The sequence below is a fragment of the Kogia breviceps genome, chromosome 12 (assembly GCF_026419965.1).
Source record: "Kogia breviceps isolate mKogBre1 chromosome 12, mKogBre1 haplotype 1, whole genome shotgun sequence".
Taxonomy (NCBI): Eukaryota; Metazoa; Chordata; class Mammalia; order Artiodactyla; family Physeteridae; genus Kogia; species Kogia breviceps.
The window spans coordinates 92,559,117-92,584,492 of NC_081321.1; the positions used below are offsets into that span (position 1 = coordinate 92,559,117).

Here is a 25,376-nt window from a genome sequence, read left to right on the forward strand (position 1 = left end):
GGACGCTTAGCCAACAGGCTGAGCAGATAACGGGCTGCTCAGTCAAAGGCATGAGATTGGTGCCCGGGGCCCCATTCAATCCCCAGAACAGGACCTCGGGTCAGACAGCTTTATTCCACAGGGCAGCTGAGCTCACCTCCAGGTGAGAATGGGTAGTGAAGGCCCGAGGAACAGGTAGGCGTGGGAGGACCCTGGACCTGGGGCTCCCCACCCTTTGGCCTGCAGTGGCGGCTGGCCCACTTGGCTGTCTCCGGGGCTCCGAGGGCCCTTCCTGTGGGGGCACCTTCCTCCCCCACCCCTCAAGTTAGGCCAAGGGCTTCAAAGTCCGGAATCAGCTGTCTGGAGAGGATGCTTTCCCAGCAGCCTCTGCGCTGGGGCGGGGGCAGGCAGGGGGCCCGGCAGCCACGTGACTGCCGCTCAACTCTTCCCCACCAAAGTCAGCAGCGGAGGAAGGGGAAGGAGAAGAGAGAATCAGGAGGGGACAGGCTGGATGCGAACCCCCCCAGCTGGGCCTGGTGACCGTCCCAGGCCCTCAGGGGGAGTCTTGACCACCAGCTGATGGCCCTTCTCCCTCCTCGTGTCCTCACTGGGGCAGATGTCAGGCAACAGGTTGCGGGAGAGGAGAGACTCCCCCTCCTGTCCCCACGGAGCCCCGCCACCTGCGGAATACTTGCTCCCCTGTCTGGTGGGTGCCCTGGGCTCTCTGAGTCCAAGAGGTGGGGCCTTGCCCCGCGCGGGCAGCTCCTCAGGCCAGCACCTGCTGGATCCAGCCAATGACACCTGTGATGCGGGTGTAGACGCCAAAATAGTTGGGCCGGCCACAGCCCAGACCCCAGCTGACCAGCCCCGCCAGGAACCAGCGGCCACTGGGCTCTTTGCACACCAGCGGGCCGCCCGAGTCACCCTGCAAGAGGGGAAGAGACAGGGCCGCGTCAGGGTAGAGGCATCCCCTTCCAGGCAAGGGTCCCGACTGCTGGGGATGTTCTGAGCGACACATCCCCTTTGGAAGCCTCCGATAAACGGAGGGAGCCCAAGCCAGCCCAGCCTGGCCTCCAGCAGGGCCTGGCTTTCGTGGAAGCGTGCATGTGTGTCCCCATGCCCTGCCCAGCTCCGCCTGCCTTCTGTGGGTTCCGTCTAGTCCTCTCTGCTGCCTCACGTGGGCAGAGTGCCTCGCGGAGGGCAAGGAGCAGAGCTGGGCTTGGGCCTCAGACCTGCCCCCCTGGGGTCTCTTCTGATCTGGGGCCTGCAACCTGGAGCAAGTCTCTCAACCTCCCGAGCCTCAGTTGCCTCATCCATAAAGTGGGGACAGCCAAGCCCACCTTGCCGTGAGGCTGCAGCAGGCTACTGTGGGCAGAAGGCCAGGCCCTGGGTGATGTGAGCAGCGCCCTCTCTCCCCGATCTGGCCCACCCCGCAGGACTCACCTGGCAGGCATCCTTCTTGCCCCTGCGGTAGCCGGCACACAGCATGCGGGGGGTCACCTGGTAGCGGTAGGCCTCGCTGCACAAGTCCTGCGGGATCAGCTGCACGTCCACCTTCTGCAGACCGTTGCTGGTGGGGCCTGCCCGGTGGGGTCGGGGGCAGAGGTGAGAAGATCGGAGGCGCCCGGGGCCCCCGCTCTTCCCTTCGCTATTCCTCTTGCGTCTCAGGAGCCCCCTTCCTCGCTCCTGCTCTGCCTACCCTCCCCTGCCCGCCCTCCACCTCTCCATCACTCTGTTCTGGCTCCTTCTCCGAGTAGCTCGTGGTGACAGACCCCACCCCGACCCGGCCCAGGGCCTATCTGGACTAGGGTCCTCCTTAGGTCCCCCACTCCCACCCCTCCTGCCTGAGCCTTCTTTAGCTGCCTCCCCTCTGCTCTGTGACAGCCCAGAACACACATCTCACCCCTTCACTCCCCCCTAAAACTCGTCAGCCTCTCCCCACTGTCCAGCCAGCACTTCTCCCTTAGGAGCTTCAATCGATACTGTGCCTAGTCCCCCCCGGAGATCCGGGCTGTTCTGCTGGGGTGGGCCCAGACATCCGTGCCTTTTCTCAAAGCCCTGATGCTTCGAGCAGGTCAGGAGGAGGACTCCTGGCTCCAGATCCTCACCCAGAGCCACCGGCTCCCCCCTGGTGCTGGGTGTTCTCAGGGCTCCCTGGGTTGTCACCTGCGCTCTTACCAGAAACGCCTTTCCCCTTCGCTGGGACGCTGCTGACCTATCCTCCAAGCCTGAGCTCAGCCCGCCCTTCCTCTGGGCTGCCACTGCCCCCCGTACCTCCTCATCCGTGTCAGCTCCCCCCAAGAATGTTTCCTGTTTGCCTTTATATTCCCTTTGTCCAACTCGATGCCTGGCGTATAGCAGGTGCCCATAAATCAATGAAGGAGGAAGTGGACCGATCCTTGTTTTACACTATTCTCTGTCATCCTCTTGGACATGTCACTGTTCACGTGAGCCTCGGTTTCTCCGTCGTTAAGTTATCCCTCAGTCCTGCCCACCTCCAGATTGTAAAGCACGGTACACATTTTTAAAGCCACCACCGCGAAGGGTGCAGGGCATGGCCGTAGTTATGTACAGAACTGAGCGGTGGCCTCTAGGGATGGCCAGCTCCGGTCAGTGTAGGAGGGAGGGGGAGAAACTCATGTTTCTGAGAGGCAGCAGCCAAACAGCAGAGGCTCTGGGGTCAGAGAGTCCTGGGTTCTAGTCTCTGCTCCAACCCTCTCTGGCTGTGTGACTCTGAGTCACAGCTAAATGTCTCTGAGCCTCCGTTTCCCCATCCTTAAGATGGGGTCCGTGATAACCAATGGCTAGGGTCACTGGATGGATTAAATGAAATCACGTTCCCCTAAAATCTAACCTCCATGTGGTAAGTGTTAATAACTAAGAGCCTCCCCCCTACACAGACATATACCCCCCCACCCCCCACTGTCCAAGGAGCAGAGGGTTGGAGCTTTTGCCCACGGGCGGTGGGGTCCCTGGCCTGCCCCATCACGCCACACATAGCCCCTAGGATATCCTGCCATGACCTTGGTTCTCCTTAAATGCCCTTCTGGCAGGAAGGGAAGGGGAGAGGCCCACGGCTGTAGTTAAAGGTTGTTTCTTTCCATGAAATCCAGCGCAATTTAATCCCAGGACTAGCGGGCCTCTGGAAGTGGAGTCCCAGGGCCCCCCGCCAGTTCACCTCCGGGCTCAGAATCTGCGTGAAGGGGACCCATCCCATCTCCCCTGCCCGCAGTCCGGCTCACCACCCTCGCGCAGGGCACCCCAGCCCGTGATCCAGCAGTGCAGGCCTGGTTCGAAGAAGTGGGAGCGCGCGGGCAGGCAGACGGGGTGCACGGAGGCCGAGCGCACCACGGGGTGGTCGAGCTGCAGCAGGGCCACGTCATAATCGTGGCTGTCCTCCTCATGGTAGGGGTGCAGGAGGAGACGGCTCACCTTGAAGGACACCTCACCCGGCCAGCGAGAGCTCTGCCACACTTTGCCCAGGAACACGGTCCACAGCGCCGGGGACGCCATGCTGAGGGCAGGGAGGGGGGCTCGCTCAGCGGCCGCCTCCCCGATCCCATCCCAGACCTCTAGGGTAGCCAGCTTCCCCCCGGGGACACCAGCCTCCAGCCCATCCTCGCCCTGCTCTGCAAGGCCAGGCGGCTGGCGGTACGGTGTTCAGTGTTGGCCCTGGAGCCCTCCTGCCTGGGTTCCAGCTCCAGCGTCATCCCTCCCGTGGTGTGTGTGCACCTCTCTAGGCCTCAGTCACCCCATCTGCAAAATGGGAATAGCACCATCTACTCGCATGTTCCTGAGGGAATTCAATAAGACTGTGTGTGTAAAAACATTAGCACAGTGCCAGGCATTGGCGGATCATTCTCTCCTTTCTTTCTGTGCACTTTATAGATGGGGGCAGCTGGGGACGGCCTGAAACTTGCTGGCCCTCAGGAGGAGGGGGAGGGAGTTGAGTGTGGAGGAATTGGCAGAGACTGGGCTGTGCTGACCCCTGGAGGCCAGCTCAGCATCCAGGTCTTTCTCTACCTTGTGGGCGGTGGGGAGCCAGGGATGAAGCGAAAGAAGCTGGGTAGTCAGACCGCACCCAGAAGGGCACCCGGGCAGAGGACGCAAAAGGGAGCTGGGCTCCGGGCTGCCGGGGTGACCCACAGGTGATGGTGGTGGCGTGGACAGGCCGTGGCTGAAGATTCGTCCAGACCACTGAGAGGGTTTGCTGCCTGGCTGAGTGTGAGGGGAGGGGGAGGCGTGCCCTGGTGGCTCCAGGCCTTTGGCTCGGTGTGTGTAGACCCAGGACAGAGGAGAAGGTGTGGGGACAGAGTCCGGAACTGGCCGTGCTGGGGGCGGGTCTGGGGCACCAGACGTCAGGCTAGGGGTGGAGAGGGGGTGCTGTCCGCCCACCACGGAGATGAGGAAGCTGTCTGTGGGGCAGGGTGAGATGTCCCTTCTCGTGCATGGGCTTCTCGGCCCCACCTCTCCTGCCCCAGGTCACAGACAGGCATGCCTGGAGGAGGGGGGTTCACGGCCTATGACCAGGTCAGGCAGTTCTGTTTTCTGCTGTACCCCAGTGTCTAGCACAGCCCCTGGCACATAGCAGGAGCACGACGAATATCGTTGAACGGATGAATGCGTAAATAAATGAACCACTGACCCAGCTGAAAGCAACATACCGAAAGTAGGGCACAGAGAGGTCGAGCAGCCTCTCCAGGGGCACAGAGTGTGCTCGTCATGGGGCCACGGCTGAACCCAAGTGTCGGAACAGCCAGTCTGAGCGGCTTCCCACCACCCTCCCCTCTGTCCGCTGAGGTTTCAGACACACTGCACCCCGTCACAGCCTTGCCTACCCCACCTCTCGCGTCCCACGCCCCCGTGCCGTCCCCCTCACCTGTCCTCCTGGAAGCAGTGGGCAGCTGTGATCACCCAGCGGTCAGCGATGAGGGCACCCCCACAGATGTGTCGGCCCCGAACCTGGAGGCTGGCCTGCCAGGGCCACTCACCCTCCGAGGACTCGGCCCCGCCCACGATGCGGCCCGAGGGGCCCTGGAGGCCACAGTCTAGGGATGGAGGACGGGGCAGGGATGGACGGAGGGCGAGGGGCCGCAGAGAAACAGACACAGAGAAAAAGAGAAGGGGGAGGCGTGAAGGGAGAGCAGAGGAACGAGATGAAGCGGACGGGGAAGGAGAATGAAGGGGCGAGGGAGGGAGAGAGGCGGGCAGGACCCACACCCGGGGGGGGGGGGGGCAGAGGCGGGGTGGAAAGAGACAGACGGACAGACGATGAGCTCTCCCTCCAGCTCCGCAGGGTGGCACCTCCCTCCCTCCCGCGCCGGAGGGCCCAGCAGCTGGAGGGGTCGGCTGCCCCGCGCAGCCTGTCGAGCCCCCAGGACTCACCGCAGTACAGCTCGTCGGAGCCGTCCTCGCAGTCGGGGAGCCCGTCGCACTGTGGGTTGGGCTTCTTCACACAACTGCCGTCCTCACACTGGAAAGTGAAGGTCCCGCAAGGCACCCCTGGGATAGAGGGGGTGGGGGCAGGGCTTAGAGGGTGGGTCCCTGAGCCCAAAGGAGCCTCCAAAACAAGGCCAGGGAAGACAGAGCCTGGAAGAGGCCGGGAGGCGACCGGGGAGGGTCTCTTGACCGCACCAAAGGGTTCCCTGAGGCTCCTTTAAGGTCCCCTAAAGGCCATGTCGCCTCCGCACCCCTCGCCCCCCACGCTGGTCTGTTAAGAGAAGGCAGTGTCTCCCCTCTCAGACCTGGGCTCCTGAGCGTAAGATTCTGCCTCCCTCCAGGTGTGGTACCTGAAGGCAGACCCGCGCCTCCACTTTCAGCCCAGTGAGGCTCCCAAGAGCGCGGCTATGCCTCTCCCATCAGACTAAGCTCCGCTCCTGGCCTGGCAGCCCTGCGGGCCCTGCCCCACCCAACCACATAGCTGCTCCTCACTGCCTCGGCCGGGAAGAGCTTTCTTCTCCACCAGTCTTCGCCTGGTCTCCTTTCCTTCGCTACTTAAATTTTACCTCTCTTCAAGGCCCAATTCAAAGCCTACCTCTTCTAGGAAGCTTTCTCAGCTTGGTCTCCTCCTCCTCCAGTCTCCATATGCTACTGGACATGATGTCCAGGTTTGCGCCAGAGAGAGTCACCCATCTTTTTTTTTTTTTTCCTACTATCAGATAATCCCCAGAGGGCAGGGACCGCTTTGGTGTCTTTTATCCCCATTTCTAAACTCTGCCTTGCATATCACTGGGTAGTCTGTGCGTGAAGGCTGGTTGGTCAGATGGACGGATGGATGGATGGATGAATGGATAAAACACTGGAGGCTCAGATGGGAGACTGGGCAGACCAACAAAATGGGTGACTTGATGGTCTGGTGAGAAGACTGGCGAGCAGCTATTTGGATGGATAAGTGAGTGGATGTAAGGACCGATGGACAGACGCGTGCTTAGCGAGATCCATGGATGCGTGGATGGAGGATGGAACAATGGACGTACAGAGAGACAGTTGGGTAAACCAGCAAGTGAGTAGATTGATGGCTTAGTGGACAGGGAGATAGGGGGTTGGACAGGCCGATGGATGAATGAGTGAGTGGATGTATGAATCAATGGACAGACCAGATGGTTGGGGACACCAGAAGATGGATGGATGGGTGGATGGATGGATGGGTGGATGGGTGGATGGGTGGGTGGGTGGATGGGTGGGTGGATGGGTGGGTGGGTGGATGGGTGGGTGGGTGGATGGATGGGTGGGTGGGTGGGTGGATGGGTGGGTGGGTGGATGGATGGGTGGGTGGGTGGATGGATGGATGGATGGGTGGATGGATGGATGGATGGATGGATGGGTGGGTGGATGGATGGGTGGGTGGATGGATGGGTGGGTGGGTGGGTGGATGGGTGGATGGATGGGTGGATGGGTGGGTGGGTGGGTGGCTGGATGGATGGATGGATGGGTGGGTGGGTGGGTGGATGGATGGGTGGGTGGATGGATGGGTGGGTGGGTGGGTGGGTGGATGGATGGATGGATGGATGGATGGATGGATGGATGGATGGACGGACATACAGGCATACTTATAAATGGGTTGGTAAGTATTTGGACAAGAGGGCAGAAAGCTTTGCAGAAGAAGCATGCAGAAGGGCCGGGCTATGTGGCTGCGCCCATCCTTTGGTTTCCCTCTAGACACCCGGTCAAACCCGCCCTACCTTCCTGGCACTGCTCCTCATCACTCCCATTGAGACAGTCAGGCTGCCGGTCACAGACCCTGGACAGTGAGATGCACGTGCTGTCCTCTTGGCACTGGAATGTGGCTCTGCAAACTGTATGAGGACACAGGGAGGGGACAGGTGGGAGGAAGCCGGCGGCACCAGGCCGGGACTCCGCGCTGCCTGTGACTGTGCGTTGTATCGCATGTCATGATCACAACTCTCTTTCTCAGCTACTTTGCACCTGAGTGTCACAGCAACCCTGTGAGATACTCCCTTTCAGCGGTGGAAACAGAAATGAAGTGACTTTTCCAAGGTCACCTGTGGCTGAGCCAGAACATGAGGCCAGGTGTTCTGGTCCCAGCATGAGGCACCTTCACGAGCATGAAGGCAGGATCAGCCCAGAGGCAGGCACACCTCCCTTCCCTCCCGCTTCTCTCCCCACCTATGTAAAACTTTGATGGGATGCAGGTGGTCTGGGGAGGTCAGACTGGAACAGGCTGTACTGATGGTGACTCGAGGCCAGAAGCCAGGATTCAGAGGCAGAGGTCTTAATCCGAGAGAGCCCTGGCTTGGGGACCGCCGGGACCCTGAGCCCCTTCTGCCAGGGCTGGGCCGTGGTGAGCACAACCCCAGGAGGAGTTGGCAGCTCCAGTCTGAGCCCCTGCAGTGGAGGACCCCACGCAAAGGACGCAGATAAAGGATCCTCTCCTTGGCCAACATGGGTCTGCTGGGCTCTGCTTGACAGCCTTCCGCCTTCTGGTCCAACCCTCCCTCACCTGCTCTGTTCCTTCTTGGACGGCTGTCCTGGCAGAAGGCTGGGGGGTGATGGCCTGGTGGGGAGAAGCCCTGAGCTGGGAGTCAGGACACCTGGGTCCCAGCTTGTCCCTGTCACTGCCCCACTGGGTGGCCCTCAGTCTGTGCTCCCACCATGCCATCTCAGCCCAGCGAGGGAGCCCTGCTTCCTGGATGCTGCCAATGGGAGCTGCCTGTGGGGGGCGGGTTTCGAAAGGGTGGGCTCAGCCCAGCACAGAGGTGAGGAGAGAGGAGCGGCGGGGTGGGCGGGCAGCTCACCACAGTTTCTCTCATCCAGGCCGTTGGGGCAGTCTTTGACCCCGTCGCAGGCGGGCACACAGAGTCCATTCACAGAGCAGAGGAACTCTCCAGGGCAGGCTGGACAGGGAAGGAGCCATTAGGACACGCGTCAGCAGGAAAACACGTGCGGACACGAGGCACCCGTGTGCTCACGCGTGTACCCACACGCCTGTGTACACGGTCCACGTGGACATACAGGTCCGGCACATGCACGCGGTGCACACTCGGGTATGTATGAGTGTATATTCCCCATGAACACGTGTGACTGCCTTGCACACGTGAGCACACGCAAAGCTGCATATGTTTGTGCACACATGCGCGTGCACGCACGTGCGTGCGCGCGCACACACACACACACACACACACACACACACTCCTTTTGACCAGCCTCTTGGTATTTCCAGGGACAGCTCAGAGGCAGAGAGAAGCTGCGGGAGCTTCAGGGGTCCCCGCCCCAATCCACAGCCTGCCCACACTCACGATCTGACTGGTTGTACAAGCTGTAGTGCACCTGCACGCCGGGCCCGGTGAGGGAGATCTGGGACGTGAAGTTGATGGTGATGCCGGCGGTGGCCGCCACAGGGATCCTCTCGGCGTAGGGCTGCAGGGTGCGCAGGCCACACAGCCTGGGGGCGACCAGAGACAGACTCAGGGCCACACGGTCTGGTCCAAGGTAAGGGACAGCCTGGGTCCCCGTGTACAGACAGGGCAAGGACAGGGCAGTCGGAAAGGAAGGGGAGCCACAACCCCAGCCCACCCCCACTCCTCTGTCTTGATTTCTCCCTTGGGTGGCCACTCACCCCCAGAGTCATCTAGAAAGCAGCCTGGCTATGTCACTCCCCTGCTCAAAAACCTTCAATGGCTCCCCGTTGCCTGCAGGATAAAATTTAACGTCTGGATTCTAGTTCCCGTCACCTAGGAGCTGTAAGAGTCTAGCAAGTCAGAGTCCATCTCGGAGCCTCGCTTTCCTCCCTTGTAAAACAAGGGAAATTATCATCTCTGTTGACCTGACATCTGACAAAAGGCTCCAATGTGTCAGTGGAAGCAATAGTCCTTGACTGGTCTACTCTCCATAGACAGGAAGGGCTGTTCCTCCTGTGCTCGGTGTGGGGGTGAGAAGGCAGCCTCGCTCCCCATTCAGGCCTTTCCCTCCCACTGAGAAGCCTCCACAGCCCTGGTGGCTTCCCTGTGACCCTCTGGGCATGAGGGAGGCAGCAGTCCCGCTCCCAGGATCAGCAGTGCCATGCTGATATGCAGCACCTTCTCCGTGCGCGGCCACACTCGGGTGGGACCATCCCCCAACTGTGGGAGCTCACTCGCATCCCTGTTGGACACCCCCCGCCCCACCGATGATGCTCTTGTTCCCACAGAGCAGGTGGAATTCTCCACAGAGAGCAGGTAAGAATCCTCCCAACTCCAGGGTGAGGGGCACGGGGCTCATCCCACACAGCGCCTGGTCACACCTGGCCTGACAGAGCAAGAGGCCATGCTTTCATGGAGCACGCGCAGCCACGCCCCCCAAGCAGCGGGACCCTCCCCAGAGAGCAGCCTGGGGTTCCCTGCCTTCCCAGGCGGGACACCCTCAACAGAACTGATGGGTCGGCCCCATCAGCTCTTAGGAATGCCTCCCACAGGGAAGGGAGTATCCTCACAGAGCAAACAAGAATGCCTTTACAGGTGAGGGAAACACCCAGAACACGGGTGGAAAGGTCTGCAAAAGAGAGGTGACAATGCCCCCAGCAGAGAAGGTAGGAGGAAGTCAAGAGAGCAAGTGGGAGTGCCCCAAAGCATGATGGGAATATCCCACAGCAGATGCAGCAGCCCACAGAGCTGGTCCCCTAGTTCCCAGGGGCCAGAGGCTTCCTCAGAACTTCCAGCAGACGGCAAGCATTTAATAGTTCAATAATAGTTGGAGGCCTCATTGCATGGGGATTTTGAGGTTCTCACAGCAACTCCACCCTGTGAGGAGGAATTGTTCTCATCCTGCTCTCCAGATGAGGCTCAGGAAGGGAAGTGCTGAGCTGGATGAGAATCCAGCCTCTTCAGGACCCAGGAGGCTCCACCCAGCCAGCACTGTGGGGAGGTGCACCCTGACCCTCACTGCCACATGAGCTCTAGGGGCTGAACCCTCATGTTCCCCACGACCCCCCTCAGACCTGGCCTAAGGTTTAGTTTCCCCATACTGTTTGCCTGCAGCGACTATATTCTTGCCCTCATACCAATAAACAGTTCTCAAAGTATGGTCTGGGGACCACTTGGGGTCCAAAGTAAACATTATTTTTATAATAATTCTCAGGTATCATTTGCCTTTTTCACTCTCTTCTCACACAAGATAGAGTGGAATTTTCCAGAGACTATGTCATGTGTAACCCATTGAATGCAGAAGCAGGTGTGGGGATTCATTTGTGGTCTTCTAATCCAATTATTAAAGAAAGTTGCAAAAATGTAAAACAGTGATATTATTCCTCACCAAATGTTTTTAGTTTTGGAAAATATAATTATTTTTTCATAAAATATGTCCTTTATGTTACAATGTAATGGGTTTCTTACTATCTTAAATGAACTGATAAATATTTTTAAATGTTCTGTTTTCATTTCTAATACTGTAAATATAGGTTACAAATATACTTTTTATACAAGGCATAAAACTCTCTGGGGTGCTCCATAATTTTAAAGAGTATAGAGGGGTTCTGAGATGGAAAATTTTGAGAACCACTGCTCTGCAGCCCAGGGGGACCAGAGCGGGATGAGGTGCCACCAGGGGGCGCTCCTGAACAAGCCTCGTCCTTATCCTTTTAAAACTAAGGAAGCAAGGGGGTGTTGTGGTTTGTTTTTAAAGTAGATAAAAACAAATGCTATCATGGATTACTATCCCCAGAGAATTGCCCTGGGGAGTGGACAGGGGATCTGGGGGCTGGGAAATACCGGGCAGGGGGAAATGAGGAATCAGGTGCATTCGTGAACATGCTTAAGGTTCAGGGGCCTAGGGCACTGTCCCCAGAAGGTCACAGAAGACAGTGGAGAGACAGGGAAGGAACCACAGCCGGGTTGGAGGGCAGAGTTTGAGGGCTGCATGGTCACCTCAAGCCTTGGCCAGAGGCTCTAAGGCACCAGCGTCTGCCAATAGGACATTTCTCTACTGGCATCCAAGAGAGGAGTTCAGGGTCGGCCTGTGGCTCAGCCTGGTACTCAGGAACCGCTCAGGCTGGGAAGCATTTAGTTCTCACCCTGGTGGCCTGGGGCAGACAGGAGGTGGCGGAATTCCTGGGGCAAGGCTCTTCGTTAGCAGGAGCCAGAAAAGAATTCAAGGCAGAAGCTGTAATCTGGTAACTCAGGCTGAATCACTCAGCCTAAAGATGATCTATTTCGCCTATGCACTATTAAAAACTTTTTTTCAAATGTAGTTGCCAGCTAATTTCACATAACATCTTAGATTCTTGCTTCTGAAAAATAAGCCCTAGAAACACTGGCTGGAAGTGATCAGAGGCTGCCCGAATTAGGCAGGTCACGTGTGGCCCAGCTAACCAGGTCTCTCCCTGCCTCCCTCACCCCACCCCACGCAGCCTGCCTCGAGGAACTAGCACTGGCCTGGCCCCTTTGCACGTCAACGTTTCTGGTTCTTGCCACAGTGCCTTCTGCATGAGGGTTTGCGTCCTCTGGCTCTCCAATCCCTCCCCATCCACCAAATGCTGCCCCCTCCCCACAAAGCCTCTCCAAGGAGCACCAGAAGTCTGAAAGCTGTGGAGTCCACGTCTCATCTCAGCTACAAAGTGCTGGGGGTCTGAAGGCACATTTTTGCACCGGGGCCTGCCTTGCTTTCTCACTTTTCTGGATTTGGGGAATTTTCCTTCTTGCCTCACCTAGACAGTAAGCAGAGATCTGGTCAACCTTGCATGTCAGCAACTCTACACAGGGAGGAGTTCAAGAAAGATCGGATGGTGGATGGATGGATGGATAGAAGGAAGAAAGGATGGATGGATGGATGGATGGAAGGAAGGAAGGAAGGATTGAAGGATGGATGGAAGGATAGACGGGTGGATACACACATACATGCATTCCCTTCCCTAAAGACAGGTTAAATGGGAAAGACAGTCAGCGAAGTCAAGCACTAAAAAAAGGGAGGACAGCAGTCTCACTTGGTGGCCAGAGTGGTGGACCTGAAGCTGCAGAGCTGCGGCTGAGGCTGGGCTCTGCCACATGAACCAGCTGTGTGACCTTGGGCATCTGGCTCAACCTCAGCAAGCTCCCATTTTCAAGTCTGTAAGATGGGGTGATAGCTCCCTTGTAGGATGTTTTATGGCATGTATGAGAAATGATTTCTTTGAAAACCAGCTGTTATCGTCGGGCTGTGAGCTCACCAAGGGCAGCTGGAGCTGGAGCTCCTCCCTCCTCATCGCCAGCACCCGGCAGTGCCCGAGGAGCCTCGGTGGCCGCCCAGGGGATCAAAGGAGCAGAAGGGCCGCCCCATAACCAGGCCGGGCCTGAGGGGCTCTTCCTGTCCCCATCGGTGAAGTGGAAATGGTTGGGCTGATCACAAGGAAAGTGACATCACAGGGGAGGAAGGTGGCAGAAGGCAGGTACCCGGAAAGGGGGAACCCTGTGCCACACTGACTCCCAGCCAGAGTGGGTTCTGCGAAACCCAGCAGCTGGCAGCCGGATTTCACGAGGTCAGCTCCCCCCCGCTCCCCCAGGCCACTCAAAGGGCATGAGGCCTCTGCTGGGGAGAAACTGGGTAGAAAACAGGGAGGTGGGGGGAAGACAGAAAGGGCTCAGGCGAGTGAGGGGACGTGCCCAAGGATGCCCTGCCCGTGGAGGGAACCCGGGCCAGCCTCTCCTCATCACTGTGCTGGCACCTGAGGGGTGAGACACCCTCTCCCCACACCCACCCTCTGTCGCTCCTCGTCTATGGCCATTCTGGGCCCCAGGACTGTGCCTCCCCCTCCCTACAAATCCTGTGCCTGGAAACCTACACCCTTCCCCAGACCTCTTGTGTCTTCGCCACCCACACAAGCAGATTTTCCAACAAATGCTTATTCAAAGAATTTCCCAGCAACTACATAGGCTGATGGTTATCAAAAAAGATCAGAACTAGAGGAAATGGTTTGTCCGGTGCTTACAGTCTGGAGGTACACCTCTGCCTTCCCTTCCACACTCAGACACGGGCAGGAGCCTGGGGGCAGGGGGCCACGAGTCTCCACCGGGGGACCCCGGACCCTTAACGACGGTCTGAGAAGACAGGGGTAGGACTTCCCAGGCTGCTCTCGGAGCTGACGAGAGGAGAGCCCCAGAAGGTGTCTGTCCCCTCAGCCAGTGCGTTAGTCGGGATGGCTTGGCCAAGGGAGGAAGCAGCTGGCACAGCGGCTCGGAGGCCCTGCAGGAAGGTTCTGCTTGAGTGTGAGCATGTAGATGAGTACGTGTACGCACCTGGACGTGCGCACACAGGCCCGCACGCCGTCACACATGCTCTGGATCACACTGCCTAGCTCGACTCTGGTTGCTCTAGTTACGAGCTGGGTGACTTTGGGTGAATGCCTTTGCCTCTCTGTGCCTCAGTCCCTCATCGGTCTATGAAGGAGGCAGTGCGGGACCTGCTTGCTCACCAGGTTACTGAGGATGAAGGAAACGGCACCTGACCTCTGGGCCTGCCTGGTGCAGAGTCCAGAGCCAGTTACCAACTCATGGCCGGTGCCTTCTGGAGCTCCTGCCTATCCCGGCCTGCAGGAGCCGGCGTCCTCCACCCACGATCTCATTTACTCCTCCCTGGATGGGGACCTGCTTCATACCCACTTTTCAGATGAGTTACCTGAGGCTGAGAGGGGTGAGTCCTTGCTGAACGGAAGGAGAGGAGCCAGGGTTTGAACACTGCTGTGTCTCATTTCAACAGCTAAGCTCTTTCCACCTCTCCAGCCCAACTTGGAATGACATTTCATTAGGAGCTAATAAACCCAACTTATCGGAAGACATCTTTCTGATGGGTAAATAATAAAAAGTTGGGGCCCTGGACCCTGGGCAGGCCTAACCCCCTTGTTTTACAGATGAGGAAGGGGGTGTACCCAGAGTTACATGCAGAAACCAGGTAACCAGACTCCCCCAAGCACATCTTCAACCCCCCAGCAGGTGGGGGAGGCTTGAGAAGACAGAGGAGGGGGTGGGGGTGCGGGGCCTTGTCAAGCCTCACCCTCCCACCCCACCCGCCACCCAGCTGCACCCTGGTCCCTCACCACCACTTCGAAAGTGCAAAAAGACAAGGACAGGAAGCCAAGTCTTTAGTCCTCCCTAGACCTCAGTTTTCCCACCTGTACAATGGGTGAGGGTAGGGCTCGATGGTCAGCCCAGCCCACTTTCTATAGCTCAACGGTGCTTTGAGACAGTGGGGAGGGTGAGACCCCTCCAACCCCGACAGACTCCGTCACAGTGCCTGAAATCTCACCATTGCACTATCATTCCTGCTGATGAAGTCTCTCCCCATCTGTGGTCCACACTTGAAACCCAAGGGTAGCTCACGAAGTCCCAGCACCCAGAGCCCACCCCTTGGCCCAACCCTCCTGGCTACGTCAAGGAGGCAGGAAGAAGGCCCTGCAGGGGGAGCACGTTGTGGACCACCGTGCGTCCTGCTGTTCACGGCTAGTGATGGGCATGGGAGAGAGGCCGTGACTGCGGGCCCATCTGGGTACTGCTTAATCCCACTGAGCCTCGGTTCCCTCCTCCGGGAAATAGAATGATGATGCCTCCGACATCACAGGCTGTCGGGCCATGAACTGATGCCCCGTGCTGGGCACCAGGCAGGTGGAATGGGGCGCCCGGTGCCAGGGCCCGGCTCCCGGCTAATGGAATAGCCATGGCGGAGGGGGGTAAGTGTGGGAGCGTCAGACCCAGGCCCTCCTCGCCCCTTCCTAGCCCCTCGTCGAGATATCAGATTCGGCTCTGGGGTTGAGAGGGTGGCGGGAAAAGACCTTATATCGCGTGGAGAACCGTGAATCAAGGAGCACTGTCAGGGTCACTCTGGGCTCCTGACACTGGGGGGCGAGTCCAGCCTTCCTCAGTCTGGGCAGCCCCCAGGCAGGTGGGGAGGGGCCCCGAGGGAGCACCACAGAGGATCAAGGCAGCCAAGCCCAGAAATGCCACCCACATGCTGGGACCCGTGGGACAAGATGCCCTCTTGCTCTCCAGAAAGCACCGGGCCAGGGTCACACCACTTGACATCAGCCCAAACAGCACAGGCCTGAACTCACACCCTCGGCATGTCTTCCGTTTCCTTTTAATCATGGTCCCTGATAAATTGCAAAATCCCTGTAAAGGATGATGACAAGTCAACGAACATCATCAATCCCTGTCCCCTTTTGTCTGGCTGACGCGTTTCAAAAGGATCAACCGATAAGCAAAATACAAGCATTGGCCTTCTCTGGTGGCGCAGTGGTTAAGAATCCACCGGCCAGTGGAGGGGACACGGGTTCGAGCCCTGGTCTGGGAAGATCCCACATGCCGCGGAGCAACTAAGCCCGTGTGCCACAACTACTGAGCCCGAGTGCCACAACTACGGAAGCCCGCGTGCCTAGAGTCCGTGCTCCGCAGCAAGAGAAGCCACCCAATGAGACGCCTGCGCACCGCAACGAAGAGTAGCCCCCGCTCGCTGCAACTACAGAAAAGCCCGTGTGCAGCAACAAAGACCCAACGCAGCCAACAATAATAAATAAATTTATATTAAAAAAAATACAAGCATTGGTGAACATGGACACCAACCCCAGAATCCAAGAATCCCAGAGTCCTAGAACTTTCCAATTTTAGTCTACTGGAATCTTGGATCCTCAAAATCTGTGAAACCAAGACATTAAGAACCTTGCATATTAGAATCCCAGCCTCCGTTAGACCCCTAGGATCTCAGGGTTGGAAGGCGAGCGGAGGCCCTATCTGCTACTAGATGTAGAATCTTCTCTTCAGTATCTCTGGACCGCAGGTGGGGAGGGGTCTCCCCAGATCTGCAAGGCTACTTTGAGATCCCTTCTCTCTCCCCAAGCCTCTGCCCCCCCTGAAAAAATGGAGCCATGGGAGGGTGTCCTGCTTTCCCTCCATGCCTCCCACTCCCCTCCCGCCCCGTTATCCCCTGTGCCTGACCCGCCCTCTCTGCCTCTAAGGTACGCTCCCACACAGCATTTAGACACAGAGCCCCTCCCATTATAAATATCCCCTCCCTTGAATGCCCTAGTTCTCTCCTTCACCCCCCAGACCAGGGAACGCGCGTCTGCACTGCCTCCATTCCCTGCTTCCCTGCCTTCCCCACTCCTTTGCAGCCGTCAGGACCAACAGGGGCCTGCAGGGTCCAGCCGCAGGGGGCATTTCCCAGCCTTCATCCTGCTGATCAAACTGCAGGCACGCTGACCAGAGGATGGCCCGGCCACGCTGTGTCCCGCCCACCTCCCCAAGGGACTTGATTCTTCCTCAGGAACTTTGTCACCGGGGGGGCCAAGGGCAGGACAGATAGCAAGGGCTGGCGCCCCACAGGGGGCACGGGTGATTCGGGGTGGCCCTGGGAAGTGGTCAGGTTAGCAAAAGCGGCACGGACACCGGCTCTACAGCTTCACAGTCGGGAAGCCGCTTGAATGTGGCCAACAGCAGGGAGCAGGATAAGGCAAGAGGTGCCTCCGTTTGCACTTGGGTGGGTTTAGGGAAAGGCACCCCAGCACGGCTGAGTGCTGTGGCTCTGCATCATTTCATGTAAGGATTTGGGGTGACAGCACCCACGGGAAGGAAACCGTTTCGCTCTAACTAGGATCAACATCCAAGGTGGCTGATGACAGATGGGTGTCTGAGACTTCTGGGTGGCAGGAGGGGAGGCTGAGGCCCGGGTTGGGGGCCGGGACAGGGACTGGGTCAAGGGTGAGGCAACAGGCCTGACCTCTGCTCTCTTCGCATGATGCCCCTCTGAGGTCCCAGACTTGGGCTCCCAAGGGGGGTTACCTGCAGGGACAGGAAGGGGGTTCCGGGTGGGTACCTCCGGTTCTGGATGGTCCACTGGCCCTGGGTGCACGGCAGGTCGTATTTCTGCCTCCGCAAAGTGTAAGCGTCAAACCAGAGGGCCAAGCCGTAGTCCAGGGAGGGCACCTGGGACAGAGGAGCTAGTCACCAGGTGGCCCACGGGCTGCGGCCAGGCGGTGGTCCCACCTCCCAGGACAACCAAGTGGGGAAGAGGCCTGCCAACACAGAGTGCCAGCTGGGGCTGAGGTCTGTCAGTCACTCAGCAAACAGGCATCGCCATGGCAACAGAGCCATCCCACCCACCCTGGAAGGATTGGTCCCCAGAGCTCAGCCTGTGGGTGCTTCAGCAGAGGCAGGACAGTGCTCCCCTCCCAGCTGGGATCCCCGGAGATCTAGAGGGTGCTCTGGGCAGAGGGTAGGTGGGCTCACCGTGAGGTGCCAGGAGCAGTGGGTGCTGGGTGAGTAGTAGCTGGGGAAGTATGGCGTGCTGAGGACGCCCTGCAGCTCCAGCCGGCCTTCCAGGGTCAGATTCACCTCACAGGCTTGGCCCGGAGAACAGAAGTTACACAGGGTGCCTTGGACCCACCCCACTGCACCTGCCAGCAGGTGGGGGGCAGCTGAAACCCATGCCCGCTACTGCCACTAAACGGTACAGCCTGATGACTGAGTGTGAATGTGTGACCTTGGGCCTCAGTTTCCTCATCTGTGAAACAGGGACAAGGACAGTACGTACCTCATAGGGTAGTTGAGTGGATTAAACAGACGTGGTATGTAGTAAGTGCTCAATAAATGTTCACTACTGACATCAGCTGTGCAACCCCGCCTCACAGTTACGGGGGTTGGGGAGGGAGAATCGTTCCCCTTTTCAAAGATGAGGTTTGGGGAAGAGGAGCAACTTGGCTGAGGTCACACAGTGAGAGGGCAAGGCACGGGGAGCAGGTGTGTCCCCAGCTACCACAACACTTCCATGGAAGTCAGGGGCCCTAAAGCCCCCCATTCCCTCCCTGTAGAGCTATGTCAGAGACGCCCATGAGAACGGGCAGCTCTGGCACCTCTTTAGCTCCAGGGACTCCCAGGGGTCACCTGTGGACCTGGGCCACTAGCAGGAGGCCACTGTGGTGGACACCAGGGCAGGCAGGGGAAAGCCGGTGGGAAGAGGCAGATTGACGGCAGAGGCTTTTTGTGTATAGCTCCTGTTTGTAACCCTCCTTTCCACTGAGCCCAGGACAGCCCAGGACAGCCAGCCATCGGGTGTGAAGGGTGGGACATGCTCTTCCTGAGAAAGGGGGTGGAGGAGGGGGAATCCGGAAGCAGGAGGAGAGTGGGGAAGTCTCAGTGGGGCAGCCTGGGGGACCCTTTCCCAAGGAATGCTGTGAATCGCCCTCCCCTGAGCATCCTACGCCATCTCCAGGGACGGCTGTGTGGTTGACCTTTGGTGCGAGAGGGTTGTCTGGCGGACCCCACCTCCAGGCTCAGCCAGGGTGGGTGCAGAGGGAAGAGGGGGCGGAGACGACAGAGAGAGGAGGGAAGACAGACAGTAAACTCAGGAAAGAGAGAGTCAGAAAGAGGGCAGGAGAGAGAATGAGGGGGAGATGAGCGAGAGATGGAGAGAGGGGCAGGGGAGGGGCTGAGGGAGAAGGTGGGGGAAATGGAGTGAGAATAGAGAGATAAAGGGGGTCCAGGGGTGGGGGTGAGGTTGGAGAGCAGAGGCACTTCCAGAACCTTCCCTCCCCCATCCCATCCCCAACCAGAGCAAAGAAGGTGAAGGCAAGCCCAAGGAGCACCGCTGGCTTCTGCCACTGGGCCCCTCCCATCCCCTAGGGACCCCTGACCCCTCACCCTGGAAGGCCACGGGCTGCACGGAGAGCACGAAGGGGTCATAGTAGCTGTGCAGGCCCTTCTTCCAGACCACCGCCATGATGGCACCCGATGCCAGGACCTCCACCACGGGCTCCTGGCGACTGCAGCCATAGACCCTGGTGGGACAGAGAAAGGTGGCGAGGGGGGAGGCGGGGTGTGAGACGGGCATCAGGGAGGGCAGCGGGTTTCCGGAACAGAGGAGGAGGGATTGGCAGCCTATACATCTGGGTCTTCGGCTAGTCTGCTGTGTGTCCTCAGGCAGGTGTCTGACCGTCTCTGGCCCAGGGGGCTGACTGGAGGCCCTGTAAGGGTCAGGCCAGCTCCTCAGGGCAGAGAAGCCAAGAGGTTACCCAGACTTCCGGAGCTTACGATTCAACTGTGATGGCTCATTCCAGTCCCCTAGCACCCCTCCAGCCCCCCAGAATCCCTGTGAGCCCTGAGTGTCCAGGAGGCAGACCAGACTGGTACTATACCCGCTGGCTGGTCACACCTGACCCCCGGTCTGTTCTGGGCTGGAATAGAGAGAAGACAGGTGTGCGGTCTGGTGATCCCTTGGGCACCCCAGGATTCTACCCAGAGCTTGCCATGGGGGAGGCACAGAGGAAATAGCAGTATCTTAGAATTCTAGGCTCTCAGAGGAATGTCAGCCCTGAAAAGGCTATTCAGAGATTGTCAAGGTCAACCGCTTGGTTTCCAGGTGGGGAAACCCAGGCTCACAAACGTGCCAAGGCCCCACCCTGGGTCCACAGCAGAGACAGGCCCACGCCAGGCACTGCACGTGACGGCGCCTGGCGCCCCTGCTGTGTCCATACCCATGGTCGGCCCATCTCAGGTGGGGTGCTCCTGGCTCCCCTCTCCCTCACTCTTTGCCAGCCTCTGCCAAACTTCCCCTTGCCTCTGACAGAATTCTCTGGAGCCCTTGCCAATCGGCAGAACAATTCCCAGAAAGCGAATAAGCTTGCTTCCCCCGGACGGGCGGGGCGTGCCAACATCCAGCTGCATGGTACCGTCTGGCCAGGTGCCGGCCCTGGAGCTCTGGCCTTGACCGGGGGGACTGGGCAGCCACGCGGGGGGCTGCAGGCATCCAGGGAAGTGCGAGAAATCCACGCACAGCCTCAAAAACACCACCCACAGCAGCCCTGGCGACCCTGACCGCTGTGGAGGGAAGACTGAGAAATCCCAGGAATTTCCCCAGGAGGGTCCTGGCGCCCCAGGGTCCTGGGAAGGGGCATTTCCCCCGGCCTCCGCCTGCCCAGGCACTGGTCCCCACTTCCTCGTCCTCCTGCTTTGACCACCGCTGGCTTGATCTCACTGCAGGGGGTGGGGGGAGGGGTCCACCCTCGGTACCAGGCCCTCCCCGCCTCCACTGCTCCTCCAGGAGGTGGGAGGTAAGATATTCAGATTAAGAGGGACCTGAGGTCGCCTTTAATGGTTGCTTTTAATATTGGGGATTTCTTTTATTTACTTAGCAGCTGAGCCCTTGTTGTAACCAAAACAAGGTGAAAGTTGGTGGACGCCCCACCAGCTCCCTCCGCCCTCCAACCCTGCCCACCCCCGTCTTCCCATTACCACCGAAGTCCCCCCTTCATGGTCTGGGGTGCAAGTCTGAGGACCTCCCCAGTCTCGTCTGACCCATCATTTTACACCTTCTCCAAGGGTCTGAGACGGAGTGAGCCACTTGGTGCCACAGTGAGTAGGGACAGAGCTGAGCCGGCAGTCAGGTCCCCTCTGCAACAGCAGGCTCCCGGGGGCACTTGGAGAAGCCCCAGGGAAAGCGCTGAGGCGTCCCCACCCTAATCAGGCCTGGAAATGAGCTGTGTCTGGCTTCTCTGAGCTCCCCAGAGCCTTCCAAGAACCCAGCCCACGCACACGCCAGATTGCCGTCAGCACGTGGCGGGGGCGGGGGGTGGGTGCTGCAGATGAGAGCGCAGCCTCAGACCCTGGAGAGTCAGACAGGCCCTGGGGGAGGGGGCCAGGGAGAACCTTCACCCAGCTTGCCCTTCAGGACTGCCCTTGATCTGAACATGCAGCTCCCACCCCCATCCCAAAAGCTGGAAGCTGGGTGCCTGAGAAAGACAGAGAAGGCAGCAGCCCGGTGCCCCAGGGTGTCCCCTGACCTCCTACAGACCTACGCCCCTCTCCCACCCCGTCGGGGGGTGATCAGGCTCCTGGAGGCCAAGGCCATTTCCAGCCCCTTCATGGTCTCCACAAGGCCCACCACCTGCCCGCCTTCTGCATTCCATGTCACATGCTAAAGCCCTTCTCCTCTGCTCAAGAACTTTCTGTTAGTTCCTCACTTAGCAAGTACTAAAGTTCAGATTGCTCCTGGCATTCCATGCCCTTCGTGACTCAGTCCCAACTTGACTATATATAATGATAGTAGTAATGGATAGCAGTTACTGGATGTTTAATGGATACATTTAATGTATAGTAATAATGGACAGCATTGCTATGTGTGAGGAGCCTGGCCCAGCAGGTCTGATTGAAATCCTCACAATAACCCTGCAAGGTAGGCATGGCTGTGCACCCATTTTACAGGTGAGGAAACTGAGGCACAGAGAGGCAAAGTAACTTGGCTTAGGGCACACTGCTAGAAAGCAGTAGAGTATGGTTGGAAGTCTGGGGCTGCCAGACTCTGGAGCATTCTAACAAGATCACGTCGCCTCCCAGAGCTGACCTGAGGGGTCATCTAGTACACCTGTTTTGTTACAAATGGGGAAACTGAGGCTGGGGAAGGGGAAGGGGATTGCTCACAGCACATAGCCATTTCCAGTCTCCTCTCACCATCTCCCTCCGGGCTGGTCTCACTGTCTCCCGGATACCAAATACCAGGGCCTGGGGTCACACAGCCCCTTGTCTCAGAACACTGGGTGCGGCTCTGACCTCACACCATCACCCCCTTCCCAACCTTCCCCCCACTGCCCTCCCAGGGACTCACGAGGTGATGAGCCTCCTCTCGAGGGGCCCAGCCACATCATACATGGCCAGCCGGTCCCGGCAGTCAGCCAGCATCCACTCGAGCCGGAGTTTGAGCATGAGATCCTCGGGGCCCTGCAGGTGCCACAGGCAGCTGGAGGCCAGGGGGTCGGGCCCCTTCAGCTGGAGGACCTGGCCCTGGCCCACGTAGCTGTAGCGGTAGCAGCCTGGAGTGGGGAGAGGGACAGGCCCCCTGACCCCTGTTAGCTGGGAGGAGAGACCCGCGGTGGGCCCAGCCCTGTCGGGTCCTCACCCAAGCAGGGGTGGGGCGGGGAGAGTAGCCGGATGGCGATCAGCCCAGATATGCTATATCCCAGCTTTCTGTTTCCCTGCTGCTCCCATCCCCAGCCTCCTCAACCATGCACTCATTCATTGGTTCATTCATTCGTTCCCTTAGCACTCACTGAGCTCTCCACGCCAGGCGAGTGCCCGAGAAAGGTCCCGTCCCTCCCCGGGAGCAACGAGAGCAGCGGGGAAAGATGCAGGCGCTGGGCGGAATAGCTCGGAAGTGAGGGCTCCCAGGGAAGTCCTGGAGGTCACAGAGTGAGGAAAGGGCCGCAGGCCAGGGCGGACAGGGGACTTTGAGTCAGGAGGGCAAGTGGGAGGAGAGAGGCAGGACCCAGATCAAGCCCAGGAGAAAAGCCTTTTCCTCCTGCGGCCGTGGGAGCCATGGAAGGTTAGGCGGGGCTGGGACACGGTCGGGCTTGGATCACAGTCTCTCTGGCTACTGGGAGCAAAGCTGAGGAGGCCGGGAGACCAGCGGGATGGCCAAGCAATAAGGGGAGCGGGCTGAGGGCTTCATTTCAGGTGGAGAGAAGGGAGCGTGTTCCAGTGGGGCTGGGAGGCAGCCCGGGTAGAGGAAGTGAGCTCAAGCTAGTACGCTGCCATAAGTATGTCATTTAAACCTCCTCATGGGCCTGTGAAGCAGGGAGGATGGGTGCTCTGCCGGGAAGCAGTAAGGATTCGGGAGTAAGCCCCGGATGTGGGGGAGGCAGCCTGGTATGAGGGGAGTCCAGACTCTGCACGGTCGTCCTGGCACCACCTCTTATCAGCTGTGTGACTCTGGGCCAGTCACTCAGCCCCCCTGAGTTCTGTCAAATGGACACAGTACTAACCCCTGTCCCACCTCCTTCTCTGTGTGGTTCTGAGGACCAGGAAGGGAATGGAGGTGAATGAACCAAGCTTTGCTCTGATACTGCTGCCTCTTGCTCAACTCCCTCTTCCCTGGCCATCCTGACTCCAGCTGGGGAGCAGACCTCCCCAGGGAGAGACCTCTGACATCTGCAAGGCGAAGGGTCAGGACCCCTGGGGAAAGGTGCCTGGCTGTTCCTAGGCGTTTATATTCTTTAAATCTTGCTCCAAGCTGATGCTTTGCTTTTGCCATTTGAATAATTACTTTTTTTGTGAAGCAAATTAAGTGGAGAGGGATGTGCTGGTCTCTGTTGATAATCAGAAACATCTTTGGGGAGACTGGGAGAAAGTAAATGAAACTGCCTTCTGTGTTCTCCTCACCTGGCCTTTGCTTATGCTCTACCCTCTGCCCAGAGTGTCCCTTCCCCGCTGGACCTGACAGATTCCTACCTATCCCCCAATCCTGAGTCTGTTGCCCCCTCCTCCAGGAAGGCTTCCAGGACCCCCCAGTCAGGAGCAACTCTTTCCTCCCTCTAGAAGCACATCCCTTCCTCTGCTTTGGGTCACAGCCCCCAGGGTCCACCTCTGTCCCCAGGGCAGAACGTTTCCCTTTCTGCAGTGCCTCCAGGACCTCTATTCTAGCCCTGGCATTTGGTGACGTGAGATTCTGTTTATGTGTCTGTCTCCCTCATGGGGCTCAGAGCTCCTCCGAGGGCAGGGGTGAGGACACGGTCAGCTGGTGTCTTCAGAGCAGGCGTGGGGCCTGGCATGGACAAACTGCCCCAAAAGCCCGTTTAGAGGACTTGAATTATCATCCTCGCCCCATTAGACATTGCGCTCCAGGAGGGCAGGGGCTCTGGACATGCACTGAACTAAATAAGGGTCATTATGAAGCAACTGCCAGAAACTTGGGGACACGTGGACACCCAGCACAGGCAAGGGCAATGGAAACGCCCATTCCAGACCAAGGGTCAGAGGAACATGTGCACCAATGCAGTGTTAGATGATAGAGAGATGATAGATAAGCACAAGATCTGTTTCTTGTGCTCTCCTTTGGACACAAGGAGGGAACAGCCTACTGGTCCCTTCATTAGTGAATTAAATAAATCTTTGACATGTGCTCATAGCTTTGTATGAGAATCATGATTTTCAGTATTTGAAAATTGGCCTTGGACTCCATCACCTCCATTCACCAAGGAAATAAGCATGCGACCAGCCACATGGGAGGAGGGGAAGGTCAGAAAAGGTATAAGCAGGATTTTAACTCTGCCTCTCTAGGTAGTCTAGGAAGAATCTGGGAATTTTGGAACTCATGCTCAGAGCCACAGGGTACAGTAGCCTAGGTGACACACTGCACAAGTGCAGGAGTGTCCAGTCACACAGACCATAATGTGCGCAGTGCTCCCTGGCGTTGTGCAGCATGGTGGCCCTGCTGGTGCTTTGCTTCCCAGGGTTCAGTGGGAAGACTGGAGCCCCTTGGAGAAAAGCAAGGTGACTCTAGCAATAGGGCATGGGGGCAGGGTGGGAGGAGAGGGCAGATTAGCCTGGCTGGCTGAGAAAGGGAAGGAAAAGTTGGAGGCAGTATCCTTGAACGTGACAGAAATATCTCCCAAAGACCAAGTTTTAAAGCCAAAGTGATTGATATACCTCGAATTGGCAAGATTATTTTCTACCATCAGTGGAAATGGTAGATTGTGGGCAAATGGAATTCCATGATAGAAAAGTAGGGTCACATTGATGTGCAAATATACCTGCTACCCGCTCACACGCAACACACACGCACTTTTGTACAAGAGACACACACGTGTTCACATGTGCACAACACCTCCTCCCCTCCCCCCACAAGCCCCCAGTCTTGCTCAGGACCCATCACTGAGGCCACCGTGGTGCCTTCTGGGTAACCCCAGACCATGCCCCCTGCACCCATAGAAGCCATGTGGACCCCTGACACTCAACCAAACCAAGGAAAACACCAACTCAAAAGGAAAGTGGGGAGGAAAAACCAAAGTCGCATACCCAGCGTGGAATTCAGTGCAACTATGTCTTTCACACTGGCTTCTGTTAAAAGGAAACGAACAAACAAACAAACAGAGATCAAAAATAAATAAATAAAATGAAATACAAAATGAAAATAAAAATAGAAGAGACTATCAGAGCCAGCCTGTCTGACATTGACCCTGA

The 25,376-nt window shown here is 58.1% G+C and overlaps 1 protein-coding gene across 1 annotated transcript in view; it reads right to left on the reverse strand.

The window, feature by feature from the left end:
• Positions 1-96: 96 nt before the first annotated feature.
• TMPRSS6 (transmembrane serine protease 6) overlaps positions 97-25,376 on the reverse strand; it is a 37,672-nt gene continuing 12,392 nt past the window's right edge. Inside the window, exons 6-18 of the mRNA XM_059082282.2 lie at positions 25,212-25,253; positions 22,027-22,231; positions 19,068-19,204; positions 17,658-17,770; positions 17,245-17,354; positions 8,736-8,881; positions 8,235-8,333; positions 7,161-7,274; positions 5,365-5,481; positions 4,859-5,027; positions 3,222-3,493; positions 1,423-1,559; positions 97-904 (exon numbers count right to left, since the gene is read on the reverse strand). Coding sequence (XP_058938265.1) covers positions 746-904; positions 1,423-1,559; positions 3,222-3,493; positions 4,859-5,027; positions 5,365-5,481; positions 7,161-7,274; positions 8,235-8,333; positions 8,736-8,881; positions 17,245-17,354; positions 17,658-17,770; positions 19,068-19,204; positions 22,027-22,231; positions 25,212-25,253 — 1,820 coding nt within the window. The 3' untranslated portion in view covers positions 97-745. The remainder of the gene's footprint in view (positions 905-1,422; positions 1,560-3,221; positions 3,494-4,858; positions 5,028-5,364; positions 5,482-7,160; positions 7,275-8,234; positions 8,334-8,735; positions 8,882-17,244; positions 17,355-17,657; positions 17,771-19,067; positions 19,205-22,026; positions 22,232-25,211; positions 25,254-25,376) is intronic.